The 17,562-nt window shown below is 35.6% G+C and overlaps 3 protein-coding genes and 1 pseudogene across 6 annotated transcripts; 2 read left to right on the forward strand and 2 right to left on the reverse strand.

Moving 5' to 3' along the window:
* Positions 1-3,321: 3,321 nt before the first annotated feature.
* LOC140991159 (uncharacterized) lies at positions 3,322-7,434 on the reverse strand (annotated as a pseudogene).
* LOC140990924 (uncharacterized) lies at positions 7,317-9,913 on the forward strand. 3 transcript variants are annotated; one of them, XM_073460791.1, is made up of 4 exons: positions 7,317-7,968; positions 8,048-9,083; positions 9,155-9,211; positions 9,279-9,913. In XM_073460791.1, exons 2-4 carry the CDS (start codon positions 8,969-8,971, stop codon positions 9,356-9,358), a joined length of 252 nt encoding a protein of 83 aa, XP_073316892.1. In that variant the 5' UTR covers positions 7,317-7,968; positions 8,048-8,968; the 3' UTR covers positions 9,359-9,913. The 3 variants fall into 3 exon arrangements, 1 of the variants encoding a protein (XP_073316892.1); XR_012177737.1 differs by having other exon boundaries at positions 8,048-9,088; positions 9,155-9,913; XR_012177736.1 differs by having other exon boundaries at positions 9,155-9,913.
* A 3,214-nt stretch (positions 9,914-13,127) lies between these two features.
* On the forward strand, positions 13,128-14,804 carry LOC140956386 (uncharacterized). Of its 2 annotated transcripts, none has more exons than XM_073413112.1 (4): positions 13,128-13,206; positions 13,332-13,419; positions 13,505-13,936; positions 14,023-14,804. In XM_073413112.1, the coding sequence occupies exons 1-4, from the start codon at positions 13,166-13,168 to the stop codon at positions 14,728-14,730; spliced, it is 1,269 nt and encodes a 422-aa protein (XP_073269213.1). In that variant the 5' UTR covers positions 13,128-13,165; the 3' UTR covers positions 14,731-14,804. The 2 variants fall into 2 exon arrangements, with proteins under 2 accessions (XP_073269213.1, XP_073269212.1); XM_073413111.1 differs by having other exon boundaries at positions 13,130-13,259.
* Positions 14,805-15,272: 468 nt separating this feature from the next.
* On the reverse strand, positions 15,273-17,429 carry LOC140991160 (uncharacterized). The gene has a single exon (XM_073461117.1). The coding sequence runs from the start codon at positions 17,427-17,429 to the stop codon at positions 15,273-15,275; it is 2,157 nt and encodes a 718-aa protein (XP_073317218.1).
* Between the last annotated feature and the right edge of the window lie 133 nt (positions 17,430-17,562).

A 17,562-nucleotide genomic window follows, 5' to 3' on the forward strand; every position in this document is an offset into this window, starting at 1 on the left:
AAGGCGAGTGACTCTCAACCAAAGTTGCGCAGCAGTAGTACAGCCAATCATCTGACTCTGGACACTTTCCGTCTTGGATGCTAACAGAAAAGAGAAAAGTAATTGGTTTTGCCTGCTCTACATGACAAACATTGGGTTCAATGTGGAATTCGATTCTCCGGCGACGAGCATTCTGGGTGGGATGGGTGTATCTTCGTGAAGCAAATACTCAAGACCCAGACCTCTAAATACCCGAGACAATATGTAATTGCCAAAGAAGAAAATTGTCATCGGTCAATTTTACTGCGTTAATTTGGTTAGTAGGATTTACTAGTAGAGGGTTGAGATTAAGATTGAGGATGGTGTGAACGCTGGATTCATCGTGAGAGCTTGCTTCTGTCATTGTAGCTCTGATACCAAGATAAAAAGCTAAATAGTAGAATTTAATAACAAGATTTTGGATAATTCACTTCATTACGTAACAGTGATTACATGAGTATATATAAAAGTATATATGAAACTATTTACAGTTAACAAATAAAGGAATCAAATTTGTTGGTTTGTTAGGATCCGATCATTCTACATTCTTCTAGAGAACAACCACATGTGTGATCCCAAACATGTGAATAATATTGTGGTGTTGTGCTCCTTCATACTCACTTCATCCCAAACAACGATTGGGCATTGTAATCCTATTCTGTTTGTTTTCGATAACTGAACTTTTAGAGTAAATGAAATATTTCTGTTATTTGTAAGTGATTGTGCTAAAATGCTATGATAAGTAGCCAATTCATTTATTTTTCTATATATTTATTCAAATTGAAAATAAATAATATTTACCTTCATATTTAATTTTTTATTTGTGTATTTCCAATTTGATATAAAATAATAAATAAATAATCCTTGTGGGTGCATCGAATGACAGTTCAGGTTAATATAGTTGTAATTTGTTGGATTGCTCAAGGACAACATTGTAAATTCACACAGCTAAAAATTATGAAACTACATTACCATATGAACTCGTAGTTCTGATTATTCATGTCATCTCCAATCACAAAATATATTTTGATGCAAATTTTACATTAAAATAATATGATTTGTGTACCAAATACAACATCCATCTCTAACTCATTTACTTCAAATCTTACACCAAAAAAATATTCTCGAAATATTCTTTTTATTTATATTATTTATAAATTATTAAATCAAATTATTCCTTAATTATTTATAATTAACATAAATAAATAAATATAAAAATCAATAATTATTATTTTTAATTTCTATGTTTAGATATCTCATTATTTTATTTAAAAATAAATAATAAAATTAATACATATTTATAATGATTAAAAAAAAAAAATTAAGTACGCAGAGATGTTTTTATTTATTTTAAATTGACTTTTCTTGTGATTTTTTGAAAATAGGCGAGCAACAAAAGTATAGATTATTTGGAAATAAAATCGTAAAGGTGATACAAGCTAAATTTTATGTGTTGAGAGAAAAATTGCTTCCAATTTTTACGACAATATCTTTAACCTACCTAGCATTTTCTTTTTTAATTATCTAAATTTTGATGCTCACATCATCAACAATGTGTTTATATAATTATTAAATTTTAAATATTTTGTATCAGAATTAAATTTTTTTTATAATATCATTTCTTGAAAATTTATATAAAATAATACAAAATTACCATAATCAGGCTGACTCAAAATAAATAAGAATTAAATGATAAAAAATATTTAGTTATTTTATATTATTATTAATTATATTTTAAATCTTATATAGTATTATAGAATTTGTTTTATCACTTTCTTTTTCGGGACGAGCCAAAGATAAGGTATATTATCTAAATGTGGTCCCCACCAATTTCTTTCCCACTTTCTCCCAATTTTCAATATTATTATTAATCACACCCTAATAAATTAAATTATTCATTTTCATTCCAATTGGAAGGAACAATTAAAATTGTATAATTTGATTCTAATTGCAAACTTGTAAAACAAATACATTCGAATTGCATTTGATAAGACATTAAATAATGATGAGTCATTATATTAATGTCATCTAATGTTTTTAAATTTAATTATTCTGATAATATTGATATCATAATATGTTGTATAATATAATTATTCGATATCATTTACTGTTTTAATTTACGAGAACAATAATTGGATAAAAAAATTCGAAACATAACATTTACGTCTCATACAATCTAAAATAATTTTGAGTTGTAGAGGGACAAGTTAAATCGTTTATGTTAATAAAATATCTTTTAAATGAAGAGTAGGTCTCTTGTGAGACGGTCTCACGAATCTTTATCTGTGAGATGGATCAACCCTACCAATATTCACAATAAAAAGTAATACTCTTAGCATAAAAAGTAATACTTTTTCATAAATGATCCAAATAAGAGATCCGTCTCACAAAATACGACTCGTGAAACCGTCTCACACAAATTTTTGTCGTAAATGAATGAATGATATAGGTTGACTTCTTGAGATTCCATGGATGAGAAAGAAAGGCCCCATTGCCAATGGCATTTCTTTATTAGCCAATCACATGTTTAGAAAGCCATTGTCAAAAAGTTTATGATCCTTTCTATATCTCATTGGAGTTGGGCTCAAGACTAGTAAAAGTTGAAGAATAATGTATCATTGAAGATAGAAGATGATAGCATAGTTTATGTATTGAAGATGTACTCCCAAGATTCTACCAAATATTTTATTTTTCTATATTCCACATTTAAATTGGAACTCCAACCTTAAACAAAAGGAAACCCAATTAAATGGTCCATAGTGCTTTTTTACCTCTTTGACAAACTCACTCAACTTGAGTAGATTAGAATGTGGTAACAATCAATACCTTATCCGACCGTGTCGTGAATCATGCTTAGAATGAAATCGATCATTTCGACGAAATTATTTGATGAAATTATCAGTTCAAAACTAGATACAACGGCTTTATTAACGACGACGGACCAACATGAAACTAATTAATTCTTATTAAAAAAAATAGAAAGTAATTGAATATTGTAACACGTACTCATCACATTAATCAGGATCTTATTGATAATATAATCAAAGATTGTTTGCTACTTTGTGGAGAGGATAAGATATGACAAGGCATAATTCGTCGGGCTTCTATTGATTAGGTAATATTTAGACAAAGTAAACCATTAGACTTTAGTATTACTTGTCAAAACCACATGTTTGTCAGCCTCAACCTCCAAAATCTTATGGGACGCAATTGTACTAATAATTTACACTCTGTTTGCATACCATTAAAACAAAACACAACACAACAAAAATCAAATCTTCAATGTTTATCATTTCCCTCAATTTAAATTTGGTATCCAAACACAGTATAAAGAATCTCTTAACAATAGTGATTCTGAACATTATGCCCTTGGTTTCTTTTTGCAGTTCCGTTGATGAATAAATATAACAAGTGTCGTGGTGTATACATGTACAATCACCCCCAACATATTCCAAATTCCTGCCACTAAACCAGAAAATATTTAGAGCAAGGTAAAGCCAGTACCTCAAAAACCCTTCACCAATAGAATATACATTCCAGTGTTGCCAATCAGCGTCGAAACGTTTCACACGTCGAGTTCGGATCTGTGCAACACAAGCTCATCTTCCTCCTGTGTGGAACAATGGGATTTACATCTTAGAAGATCCCTTGACGCTCTAATTACTTGCCGAGTACAGAGGAAACAGTCTAAGGAGACAATGTGACCTGAATTCGAGCAAAAATCGAGTCTATAGTCTGTCTTATCGGTGTCGGTGCTATTTTGTTGCGCAAGGTTGACTGTAAAGGACCTTGTTCCTGGAAGGGGAAAAGGAGAGTTACCACAACTAATTATGTTATCTAATTTCGAGACTTCTGACGATGGTTCTGTCTTTGAAAAAACACGCTTCAGCTGAGACTTTTGACAAATTATTCACCACTTGTTCCACCCAGGAAAACAGAAGGAAGAGGACAAATCTATCAGCAAGGAGTAGGCTTCCTTGGCAACAGAAAAGTCTCGTGTTATCGAGCTCTTCTACATTTGGCCCCGTCTGTGAATTAAGAAAGTAGAACATCTATCAAGAAAATTTCAATGAACCTTGAAAATTTCGATAACTTCAAGGTTCTATTTCTTCCTTTCACCACAAGGCAGTGTAGCGACATAAAGAAGACAATAAGACAGTTTGTATTCGACAAAAAGAGCTCAAGAAGGAAAGAAATATTAGAAAGTTAGGTGTCAAACTAATATTTTAAACAATTTCCTGCTATGTACAAGAAATATGCTGTACCAAAGACATCTAGGATGCCTTCGACTCGTCCCAAGATGTATATTAAATCCACAAATATGTGGAAGAAAAAATAATTACACCACGACAACAGAAAACAGTTGAGGTAGATCCTTCCCATTAATTACCAGCTCTTGCAAAGTGTTAAGCCATACTGATATTGCAGTGCACGCACCTCCAGGCCACATCCTAAAGAAAGCATAAAAAATATAAAAAAAACATTCCATAATGATTATAAGAAATCAAACAAAGTGAAACGAGAACGATACCAGTGAACATAAATGGACCATATGAATTTGTTTTTACGATATAGTTCAGGATACAGCCCCCTTTTTGTAGCTTCATTAAGACCCCTTTCGGCCCTTTCCTTCTGTCAAAAACACCAGAGTGCTTCTAAAACTGTGTTATCAAACCTGATTCCCAAACCGCATCCCTCTGAGTTGAGTTTGTCAAAGACATTCTCTACCATTTGCCAATTACCAGCATCATCGTAGTCACCTTCGATCATCTGCCCAATGACCTGATGAATGTTAGAAACCTCATTTAGCAACTCATTGGCCTTGTCCCACCTGGAAAAAAAATTCAAGACCTCGGAAAAGTCTACCAAAATAGAAGGAACTAATCATTTATTAGATTTCTTCTCAATAATTTCATAAATAACGTATAAACCTTGATCAAATTCCTATAATCAACAATGAGCCAAAAGTATACACGAACAATACCCAGACGCTGAAACTGAATTTTTAACATGACAAGCATTCTATTGCACATGCATTCCAGGAAGTGATAGTTTTACACAGTTGATTTGCTGAAAGTGATTGAAGAACGTAAGACTTGCATTAGAAAGAACAAACCCATGGAATTCTCATACCATTACCAGAACAACCTAACTTAGACTGCAAAGATAAACAAAAAATTAAAAGCGACGTAGCTGTTAACGCTGTTCTGGTTCTTAATTAGTGGTCTGCTTCATGATTCTCCTTTCTAGTCACTTCAGATAAGAAATGCTTTCTGTAACCAGATGTTTTTGTAACTCCTCACTCTCAGGTTAATATCCACAAAATACAGTCCACAAGAATTTATCTTTATCAGGACCTTCTTCATTGAGAGCAAATTAAAAGTTTGGCTTGCTCTATTCAATTCTAAACATACATCATCATGCCCAGGAATGTCAAAAATTCCTCCACCCCAAAAGGAAAAAAATCCAACATAATCTTGGAATATGAGAAGATAAAATTTTGCTTCAGTCATTCTCTCATTCACCTCTAGACCTCATTTGCGTCAGCAAAACTAACACGATAAAAAATCGGTAAGCAATCATGGTAGGTTGATTAGGAGAGTTTAAAAGACTAGCTAAAAATGATGATAAGAGGTCAAGCCGAGGAGGAAGTGAAGAAAACAGGGACGTAAATGACTTGAGCTCGAGCCGTACTTCCAAAAATTTTTAGACTTAGTGTCATGAATCTTAGATTCAAGCTCGAGCCACTCACAAAGTTGGTTTATAAATTATCTAATTCAAAATTATAAAGGAGTGCATTCTACACTATATTCCAATGACAAGGATGGAGTATTTTTTAGCAACAAAGAAAAATGCATATGAATATGAATTTTATAGATTTTCAACTATCATAATATTTCATCACTATATATCATATAGTACAGATTTAAAATATAAATAAATAACAATTGTGATAAAAAAAACTTAGAAGCTTTCAAATATGCATGTAATATTATTTGAGCTCGAGACAAACGGCCGCGATCCAGCTTGACTTATATTACACCCCTAGGCAGCAAGGAGTATGAATGTGAAGTAGACTCAATGGATTATGTTTTATAATGTACACACATATAGAGAGAAATCAGCGCGATTCATTCGCATCCACTTTTCAGATATACATCAGTTTTCTTCCACCATATGCAAATCCTGAAATATTTAGCATCCTACGTCATCTTACCTCAAGACTGCCCTCGATAAGCTTTAGTAACAGACCGCGACTATATCAACTCATAGACCTATAAAAATCATCAGCTCAACGAAATTTTTATTTTTCATTATTAGAGAATATTATTAAAGGATTTCCCATGGACATAGGCTATATATAAACTCAGTCAGAAAATAAGAAGAGAAAGTGGTGATTTTTGAAAGGAAATAACCCTGAAATTAAAAAACCCAAAAATATGAGAAGAAAATCAAGACATCAAGAAATTATTAAACAGCTAATCTAGAGCTAGTTCTGGAGGCCTCTGTTTTCTTCTGTTTTCATAATTAGTTTTTCGAACTGGCACTGTTCTTCCAAAAATTAAGTGATCCTTCCAGATTAAGGATTTGAATATTTCACTATTATGAAGGCAACAACATAAAAATAGAATATTCATCTTGCAATGACTGAATTGATAGAATGAATATTCCCGAAGCCTAAACTGTCGCATACACTGCCAGCATCATACAGTAGCACATGACACTTGGCTGTATACCCAACCACTTAATCTCCGGAAACTGTGCCTCACTCTCATCAACAAGGGCGGCAAAGAGTGTATTCATCAGGATCACAACTCACCTTTTCCATGTCAACGTAAGCTTTTATGGCCTCTGCAAATTCGCCTCCCTGCCTATAACCTTCTATCACACCATGAAATGAATCTCTATTTCTTTGAACACCCAGCACTCCCATTCTTGACAAAATAGCTCCATTTTCCTTGTAAAGTCCACCTTATGCGAAAGTATGAATGAGCGAATTGAAAGGATCAATTGTTGGTATGCTTCCAATTTCAACAAGAGACTCCTCATACAATGCTGCCTGGCCATAAGCCTCAATCACCCCGGTGTAAGCTTTGGAACTCGGTGCCAATGCTTTCTCATTCATATGAAGCAAAATCCTTTTCGCATCCTGGCGGAGCCCACCCTTCCCACAAGTATAAATCAATCCTTCATAAGTTTCCATGATGGGCTCCATATTCTCTTCCATAATATCATGAAACAATGTCACCACCTCCTTAAAATAGCCTCCTTCTCCAAACACCTCAATAAGTATGTTATAAGTGTGCGTCTGATTCACTATTAGTCAACTTCATCTCTGAGGAAAAGATCCCTCACCTCGTCATATCTCCCATTCTTCCCCAAGAGATTAAGTACAATACTATAAGTCCCAGCATTCGATATGTGGTATTTAATGAGTAATCAGTAGTTGATACTGGTAGTGATGAGATGTGGATTCTCGTGCGCAAGAGACCGGTTAGATTTTCTTTGTTAGAGTATTGTTTAATAACCGGTCTCGATTGCGCTATAGAGCCCGAAGATCTACTAGATAGAGGTGTCTTTGGCACCACACACTTTGCCGGTAAGTCTGAGATTGTTTTGAGTGATTTGGAGGCAAAGATCAATGTCCAAGTGAAGAATGAGACTGATATAAATGTGGAGAAGTTAAAGATGGCTAGTCTTTACTTCTGTCGTGCCGTCTTCGGTGAGGGGACTAGGAAAAAGACAATGAAGATCGACCCTAAATACTTGAGGCTTGTAGATGATTTGGATAGGTTTAACACTTATCCCTGGGGTAGAGTAGCGTATCGTGATGCAGTCCGATGTTTGAAGAAGGACCTTTTAGGGCGATATACTTACCTCACCGAGGCACAGGGTCGGAAAGAAGTTGATGGCAACTTCCTCGTCGGTCGTTTCGTGCTGCCTCTGCATGTATATTATTTTTTGAATGTTAAAGTGGATTTGTTATCTTTATTTCTACTAATAACATTGTTTGAAATTTATGTTACAGATCCTCGCTTATGAATATTATCCGAGCGTCGCACAAAAGTTTGCAAAGAGAAGAGATGTGGACGGTTTGATGTTGCCCAGGATGTTTCAGTGGGTGACTAACACGTCCATACCCCATCTGCTGTTGATGTCAGTGCAGCTTTTCATGACTGTGCTATAGATGCAAGTAATATGAATTGATTTGATATAACAACTGTGGACATAATTTTAATTAATCTGATACGTTATTAATTAAATGTAGGATTGTCTTGGATGTTTGACTCCTACTCCTGAGGAGCTCGTTTCACCGTATTATACGACCGGGGTTTTTGTTGATTCTGCGCCCGATAGGCAGGTTCAAAGAGTCATACGTAGAGCACCCTCTGGAGTCTCCCTCAGTCCAGCAAACGCCTTTATCTCCGGATGGTTCTAGCACCCCTTCTGCACATTAATCTCTGGATGGTTCCAGCAATCGTTCTGGTGATGCCACTAGATCGAGCTCCAGCACCAGTTCTCCCATACGTACGGATCCTAGAGTCCACTTTGGACTCAATCCTTCCCGCCGCCCATCACCCCTGGAGCATCGTTTTGAGAGGCGGTTGACTGCATTGGAAGATTCCGTTACGTCTATGCGTCTTGAGATGAGAGCAGGATTTATTGAGACCAGGGCGTATATCAGGAATATGAATCTGGCTTTCGATGACTTGAGATCGAGTTTGACTGAACAGATTAGAGCGGGTTTTGCTGAGATGAGGTCTCACATGCCAGGTGTTGCTGAGATCAGATCTCCGACGCCAGTGCATCAGGAGAGAGATTATAGCATAGCCTATAGAGGGCGAAAAAGAAATCATTCGAGGCTGATTTTGGTGAGTTAATTTTATTAATGTTTTCGTAAGAGATTGATTTATTAGAATTGCAATTCTAATTTTAATTTGTTTGCTGTATGCTGTTAGGTGTGGATGATAATATGGCTAGGGAAATTGGCAGTAGTAGCCAAGCACACCCACAACGGATATTTGAGCCTAGCCTTCTAATCATAACAGAGGAATCCTCCGAAGGTGAGGTAATGCACTTTTTTTGATTTTATATTTATGTATAGTATATTAAACAATAAACTTTTTGTTTTTAGATATTCAAGTGACTCCTGATGCGGTTATGTCAGGTGGCGAGGCGCCCACGTCGAGAGGTTAGTACACCACAACTTATCTGTTCATATTTGCATTAAAGTTGTTATAATTTATCAATTTACGCAGGGAACCGTCAGTTTGGGGCAATTATAGATGACGGTATGAGGCCATTTGCGGAGAGCGTGACTTTGAAGGTAAACAACTAGCTAGCGCGAGTTAGGACATCGATGCTCGTCCGTTCGCCGAGTAGCATTATAGGTTTTTATGACGAATATGAAAAGTTCTACGGGCCCATGGCGATCGCGAGGTAAGTATATCGCCCTAGACCATAATCTCAACAGAAAATTTATGACATGCCATTTTATTACAGGGCTCTAAGGAGCAAACATTTTCACTGATATTTTCAGTTCAGTTATGCACGTACTATAATTACCTTTGAAATGATATTTTACGTTACACCTCATTACATGATATTTTCACTTGCATGCGACTTTATTATTTATTTATTTGTTATGTACGATATATGCATGCTGAGTCTTTAGACTCACTAGACTTGATTGTTGTAGGTACTGATGATGTCGGGACCGAGGACGGGGATCAGTGAGCCAGCTCGAGTCGGCAGTAGTGGGACCCGAGGACCTCACTTCTCAGCATTTAATATTTTTATCGCTCAAACATTTTTATCAGTTGTTGGATTACTTTAACTTGTTATTTTGCGAACGATAATTTCTTCCGCTGCTATTCTGAACATTAAAACTTGAATTATCAGATTATTTTGTGAATGAGGCATTTTAATTACTTTAAAAAGGTTCTTCTTCAAACATCAAACCGCATCACGATACGCTACTCTACCACAGGGATAAGTGTTAAACATATCCAAATCATCTACAAGCCTCAAGTATTTAGGGTCGATCTTCATCGTCTTTTTCCTAGTCCCCTCACCGAAAAGAACACAACAGAAGTAAAGACTAGCCATCTTTAACTTCTCCACATCTATACCAGTCTCATTCTGCACTTGGACACTGATCTTTGACTCCAAATCACTCAAAACAATCTCAGACTTACCGGCAAAGTGTCTGGTGCCAAAGACACCTCCATCTGCTAGAATTTCAGGCTCTATAGCGCAATCGAGACCGGTTATTAAACAATACTCTATCAAAGAAAATCTAACCGGCCTCTTGCGCACGAGCATCCACAACTCATCACTACCAGTATCAACTATCTGATTACTCATTAAATACCAGATAATTTGACTAGAAAGGTTAAAATCTCTATGATACCTAACCAAATTACCAAAAGCAGACCGCTAAAAAAAAAGACTCTCTCGTCGTTGTTGAGGTAGTGATGAATCTTCTTGGCGATCTTTTTAGATCTAGGTGGGTCGACCGAAGCTTGAGTTGAGTCGACCCAAGCGTGGGTCGACCCAATGTTCGATCGACCCACGTTTGGGTCGACTCACGCGTGGGTCAATCCAATGTTTTTTGGTCTACTAAACACGGGTCGACATCTTCAACACAAACCACAAACCACACACCAGAAACAATAAATCGAAACAAACGTCAACGTTACCATATTTTGGTTAGTCATTTCTTCGATTGAGTATGCGTCGAAAATTTCCGGACGTCGAGGGAATGGAATTTCTGGGAATAAAAATCGATTTGAGTCGAGGGAAGGGAAGGGAAAACATCAAAAGAGAAATTTAGGTTTTCAGTCGACTGAATGAAAGTAGAATGAATGCAATGTTAATGATTTTAATCAAATTTATCGGTGTAATTATACTTAAAACATAAATAAAGACATTTATCTAAATTGACTTATGGATCCTATTTTTTTAAATAAATCAAAATTTCTCCTTCAATTTTCCCCATTGCGACCATAAGCATTAATTATAGCGGTGTAAGAAAGCGCAGTCCTTGGGACAGAATGAGTTACCATCTCATCAAAAATCTCCGCAGATATATCAAGCAGACCTTCGCGGCCGAGTATCCCAATAACGAGGGAGTAAACATGCTCGTTAGATTTGCACCATATCTGGCGCTGCGTGTACTTGAACAAACGGAAAGAACGCTGCCAATCGCCGCGGGGAGCGAACTCTCTAAAAATGTGAGAGAAATCGGAGAGGGAGAGCCTGTTCTTGAATGCATCGAGGTAGCGGGCTACGCTGCCACGCGGAGGGAGGCTGGAGAGCTTGTTGATTAGAGTTTTGACATCGTAGTCGTACTTTCCTTTCTCGACGGTGACGCTTGGGTAACCGAGGACGAGTTCTTTATATTGGACCTTGGAGACGACGGAGACGCCGCGGCGGATGCGGAAGCGAAAGCGGAAGCGGCGGCCGTGGCGAATGAATTTGGGGGCAAGGGAGAGGTTGGGGAATGAGTGCGAGGATAGGGATGAGATTACGATGGTGGGGAAGGGCTAATGTGGTCATTTCAAGTGCGAAAGAGGGAATGGAGTTCCAGAGGTTTAAGCTGTGGAGAATACGACAACTGGTATTTGATTTTTCATTTTTCGTACTTTTTAAATAAATATTATAAATTAAAAAAAAATTTCAAAAATATAAAAGATTTTAAAATTTTAAAAGAATATGATAAGGTGGAGTTTGTAACCCCACTTTATTGAGGAGTCGGGGTCTGCTAATTGTGTTTTTCGAGGAGTCGGGGTTTCTTTTTTTTTTTTTTCCGACAACTTCTTACAATTGATTAGTATTGATTTTTTTTTGTCATTTTGTATAACAAATGTATCTGATAAAGCCAAATTGAACACCCGTGAATCTATACTGAATTCAACTTGCAATATCAGTGATGCTCGAACATGTAATTGCTTGTTTTTATCATTCCTTTCCCTCATGTTCTTCTTCTAAGGTACATGTAAGTTTTTTCTTCTTTTCTATCTTTTTTTTTCTTATTTCAATCTATTTTTCCTCTTCAACACCAATTTTTTTTATTCTTTACTTTGTGTTTATGATGAACTAACAAGAAGTTTAAATTTTTTTTCTTTTGCAGGTATAAATTTTTTTGAAAAATCAATAATTTGGAGTTCCTCGTCAACAAAGTAAGTGATTTTTTTATTAAACAACAATTGTTAATATTTTTAATTAAATTTATCATGACTTTGTTATGTTTAGTGTTATATCATTCATACTTTGTAAATAATACAATTTAAGATGTTAAAATTTTTTAATGGTGACAAATATTAATGTTAAAACGGATACGAATGCCTTGAAAAATTATAGTAATCAAAATTTAATTGTTGAATATTAACTAGTTTGGAGAATTAGGATATTAAATATAATTTAGATACAATCTGATAAATTTTAAAAACTTTTTTTATTCAATTAGTTTTCAGTAGAATGAAAATTTTGAGCAAATTAAAAATAATTTTGTGATATTAATTAAATTTTAAGTATAAAAATGTTTATAAATATTATAAAATAAAAATCTTGTAGCAAATTTTAACCGACATTTAAATTATAATTTAATTTTTTTTGTCATATATTTATCAGTATATGAATATTTATCAGTATATGATTTTTCTAACTAAATATCTATTCATTATTATATATCCTTTCTAAACATAATAAATATAAATTGTATAAATAGTCAAAAAGATATTAGTATTTATAATACAAAATTTTTCTAAGATCAAATAATTATTTATAATCTTTTTCTAAAAAAGAATTCTATCAAAATCGATTGAGAGAAATGTTTTATAATTACAAAGCTTTTAATGATAAGTTTGAAAAAAATAAATTGGTTATACGAAATAAATACTAATTTGATATACATATATACGTGAAAATTTTCTAGTAGTAAACTTTTCATTAATAATATTAAAAATATTGTTTATATATTTAAAAAATTAAATAGTATACTCATTTTTTTATATCATAAATGATATAATTTCAAATATTTTTATGTAAATATGTATAAAAAAAATATTATAGTNGCCTTTGTTAATGGTGCTTTCTTTAATGCAGGTTTGGGCATGGAGCAGGATGACATCGCTTAGTCCTGATGTACATGGTTATTGCCATATTGTTCCTGCAGCCCCCGATGTAAATGATAACGACTATGATACAATTCTTCCAATTGCTCCTTATGGTGCAAGGTAAATTTTTGCAAATCAATTTAGCATTTGAGTTACAAAAATATTTGAAATTACTTTTGTTTGTTTGTTTAGGTGGGCTCGTCATTTTAGTCATACTCATACATCTACCCACTCAGTACGTATTATACGTGAGATACTTGATCTTATGGAAGATGGTCAGGTGTTTATCAATCAATATTCATCAATATTAATACTAACATTCAATTAACACTCATATTGATTTTACATTTTTTTATTAATTGCAGTTTAATTGGACTGTTTACAATTTCGAAGCGCTCGATGTGCAAGCATTCATCACAGGACATCAAGGGGAAATATGGCGATGTGTATGCCCTCTAATTTGTTTTGATATTGTGGAAATGTATCGTCCAAATCGGGTGTTGCGTCAATTTGGAATGCAACAACGAATTCCCGAACCCGCAACTGATGGGGATGATCTACACAACTTGTCCCGAGTAGGACATCGTAATTTTGATTGGAAAAAATTTCATAGTGGTCCGATTGAGATATGGAAAAATAAGGAAACACATATCGTGGAGGATATGCTCGTCTCTGGACACATGATGGTGGACTATCAATATAAGAAATGGTACGACAACATCACTATACGATTCATTTCTCCAAATAGCGAAGGAATTGGTTACTCCAGTGGACAAGCATATTTCCGAGCCATTGTGGTTAGTGTTAATGCAAATTTATCAAAGTAAATTATTTGTACTTATTTTCTAATGTTTTCTTAATTGATATGATTTGTGCTACATAGGACGAGGAAGCAACCACACTCACAAATCGATTCAGAGGGCTTAGCGTACATGAACAATCGAGGGAGGCACTTGAGGAAGCCATTCAAGATGATTGGAGAATTGGTTCACGTCTTCGTGATGCACTGAATAGGGTATCTAATGAAGAAGAAGTGCAACATGATATACCACGTAGAAACTCGTTTCAAAATCGTGAGGAATGTAGCCGTCGTCGACGACGTGAATCGGGTTCTAGTAACTCATCTGGTTCACAGCAACATCATAGACCACATGGATTCGATGTCACTGCCACTTCACATGGACATTGCATGCGTGGGTCATCATGTGGTCATGACATGTCTGGAACGTCACATAGACCATCAACAGTGTCTAATGTTGACTATCGACCATCAATGCAATACGGTTTTCACACTCCGTACGTTGCTAACAGTGTATCATTCACTGATCTACTAAATTCTGACCATCGACAGTTTGATGATGAAGTGAGCTCGTTTAATCATGAAGTGCGTCCAAACTATTTGACTTCACCGATTCCATTCCATGGATTTTCTGCCACATCATCTGCTAATGATCCATATGGTTTAAACAGAGAACACAATACGGAGACAGAACATAATACGGATATGGAAGCAGAACAGTTGAACTTGCGAAGAAGTCTACGAGTGAGTATACCACGTGATTGTGTCACTAGCCATTTCTATTACTACTAGTATTAGTATATCCTCTATGCATGTCGATTTCATATTCTCGTCAATTGTAGTTTGTTGTTTTATTTTGGTATTTGTATTTTGGATGTGTTATGATATTTTTATTTGAAAATAATATGATATATAATGTCATTTGTATAATATATATTATATAATAAAAAATCATATATTTGAATATATTGTTATAATACTATGTATTTTGGATGTGTTATGATATTGAATTATACTTATATAAATCATATAACATGATATAAATTTATTGACAGAATAAAATATCAATAGTCAAAGTAAAAAATCAAACATCAATTACAGCCAAAACAACAACTACAATTATTTAAAAACTGTTGATATTACACATTCGTAATACACGTAACCACACTTCACTTGCAACACAAATCTTAATATTATTATGATAAACAACACATGAAACTTCATTGTTATGATGTACCACCACGTGCATAAGCATGTCTCTCTCTTGTTGTTGGTCGATCCATCTCATTATGTATCCTTGATGTTCTATGTCTACCAGCTCTTCGTTTTTCACGTCAACATTGGTTATGGTTTAATTCAAATTCAGCGTCATCCCAATATCCTTCATCTGGTATTGGGATAAATCTTCCTTCATATGTTTTAACATATCGGTGCATACTAAACCACGGCTGCATTAATTCCATCGGGTCCAAACCGTACCACTTTGTTGTACATATGGCATGAGAGCAAGGTATTCCGAAAATTGTCCATTTTCCGCAAGAGCAATCACGAGTACTCAAGTTCACAACTTGTACATGTTCATTATGTCGTAGTCGTCCTCGTGTTACTACGGATGCAGATTTGTCACTGATTTCGTATCTGCTAACACTGTGATTGCTTGATTTGATTGACCATTTCTCGTATTTGTGGAATGCAAAATCAGGCCACGGTTGGTTGTTTGCCACCATATAGGTAATTCTTTCCTTACGATCGAAGAAATATTTTACACAACGTCCAATTGTTAACTGCACAATTGCTGAAATAGGAAGACGTCTTGCACCCTTCAACACACCATCCAAACACTCGGACATATTTGTCGTCATCACACCACGACGCCATCCACCATCATGGGCCATCGTCCACTTCTCACGTGAAATCCCACACAAATATCGATACGCATTCGGGTTAAGGTTTTTAATTGCATCCATTGTGGCATCAAACTTACGTATCTGATGTTGAGTGCCCGCTCGCCAACAAAGATCTTTCAAATGAACATTCTTAAACTGATTGTTGAAGTTTGAGCATACATGGCGCAAACAAAAACGATGTACTCCACGAGGAGGTTTGAAATCTGGTACATCATCCACGGCGCTTACAATAGCCCGATGCCTATCAGAGATAAGACATATACCTCTAGCCCCACGAATGACATGTTTGCTTAGATTATCAAGAAACCATTTCCATGAGTCGTACGTCTCTTCATCAACAATCGAAAAAGCCAATGGCAACACCTGATTGTTTGCATCCAATCCCACTGCTATCAACATTTTGTGCTTGTACTTGGTATATAAGTGGGTTCCGTTAATGCTAATAACCGTACGACAATGTTCAAACCCATCTATGCACGGTCTGAATGCCCAAAACACATAGTTCAAAATCTTCACTGTTGGGTTATACGTATCAATATGGTTCCACTCAACGATAGAGCCTGGATTGTGCTTCACGAGGGCGCCCATATATCTCGGTAGTCGTCGAACAGAACTTTCCCATGTTCCATAAACATTCTCAACAGATCGCCTCAAGCTATGCCATGCCTTGTGATACGAAATATTGTACCCAAATTTGTCCTTAATCAGTTGCATTACATATTTGATTTCGTATGAAGGGTCACAACGAACTATACCCACAAGAGTGTTTGCCACCATGTTTATGTCCATGTTATGATGGTCAAGGCCGACATGACTAGAGATACACGTATGTGACCCTCCATACTTAGTGATTTTCCAATAGCCCGACTTCACCTTGAGCGATGCTCGAAGACCCCAATGACATGGCATAGTTGAAGACTTATTTTTGCAGCAAACTTTCCAGAACGTCGGTGAGCTTTGGACGACACGGTACTCACGTCGTGCGACCCTAACAGAGTAGTCCTTGACACTGGCAATCAGTTCTTTTTTGTCCTTGAATATCATGTTGATGCACAAATCGCCTCTTTCAGGGTTGTAATAGGTCGTGCGACTTGCATATGGGAGATCTGTAGAATCTGGAATTTGCTCATCGTACACTTGGCTGAAAAATGGTGGATCTTCACAGATTATCGACCTATCCGCTTGAATATTGTCAGGCACCGTACCTTGCCTCCATGCTTGAGATGATGTACCCTCATTTGGAACTTGTGAATAACCGACATCACGTTCAAATGCATTATTATCATCATTTTCATCAACATTACCATCTTCAGAATCGTTGGAAGGTGAATCTTCATCACTATCCTCATCGTGGTAACTATCCATAAAGAAATCACGTCTCGTTTGTTCATCATATGATGTGAACGGAGTAATTTCATACGGATTACACCTTCTTCTTGCACTAGACTCCCATCTACGCCCATCATCTGCCCATGGAATGGTTTGTTCAACCACATGATTATTCACATATCGATCCCAATTATTTGGCTGTTCATCTTCACCCACAACAACATTTGAAGTGCCTCCTCCATCATCGAAGCCCATTGTACTAAATCCTTGTGTAATACATGGGATGTAGGCTTCTAGATCATTGGAACAAACATTATTTTGTACCGACTCAGACTCAATATACAAATGTAAACACCGCAGGTCAATCTGAGATGTCATAAAATGTAAA

Source organism: Primulina huaijiensis, chromosome 13 (genome assembly GCF_012295235.1).
Source record: "Primulina huaijiensis isolate GDHJ02 chromosome 13, ASM1229523v2, whole genome shotgun sequence".
Lineage (NCBI taxonomy): Eukaryota > Viridiplantae > Streptophyta > Magnoliopsida > Lamiales > Gesneriaceae > Primulina > Primulina huaijiensis.

What these genes read in the sequence shown, in the direction of transcription:
- LOC140990924 (XM_073460791.1), top strand. Translation starts at nt 8,969, where the DNA reads ATGCTGTTAGGTGTGGATGATAATATGGCTAGGGAAATTGGCAGTAGT. An exon ending in AACAGAGGAATCCTCCGAAG is followed by an intron (nt 9,084 to 9,154) that starts GTGAGGTAATGC and finishes TTTTGTTTTTAG; the next exon opens with ATATTCAAGTGACTCCTGAT. An exon ending in CGAGGCGCCCACGTCGAGAG is followed by an intron (nt 9,212 to 9,278) that starts GTTAGTACACCA and finishes CAATTTACGCAG; the next exon opens with GGAACCGTCAGTTTGGGGCA.
- LOC140956386 (XM_073413111.1), top strand. Translation starts at nt 13,147, where the DNA reads ATGACATCGCTTAGTCCTGATGTACATGGTTATTGCCATATTGTTCCT. An exon ending in ATTGCTCCTTATGGTGCAAG is followed by an intron (nt 13,260 to 13,331) that starts GTAAATTTTTGC and finishes TTGTTTGTTTAG; the next exon opens with GTGGGCTCGTCATTTTAGTC. An exon ending in ATCTTATGGAAGATGGTCAG is followed by an intron (nt 13,420 to 13,504) that starts GTGTTTATCAAT and finishes TATTAATTGCAG; the next exon opens with TTTAATTGGACTGTTTACAA.
- LOC140991160 (XM_073461117.1), bottom strand. Translation starts at nt 17,429, where the DNA reads ATGGGCTTCGATGATGGAGGAGGCACTTCAAATGTTGTTGTGGGTGAA.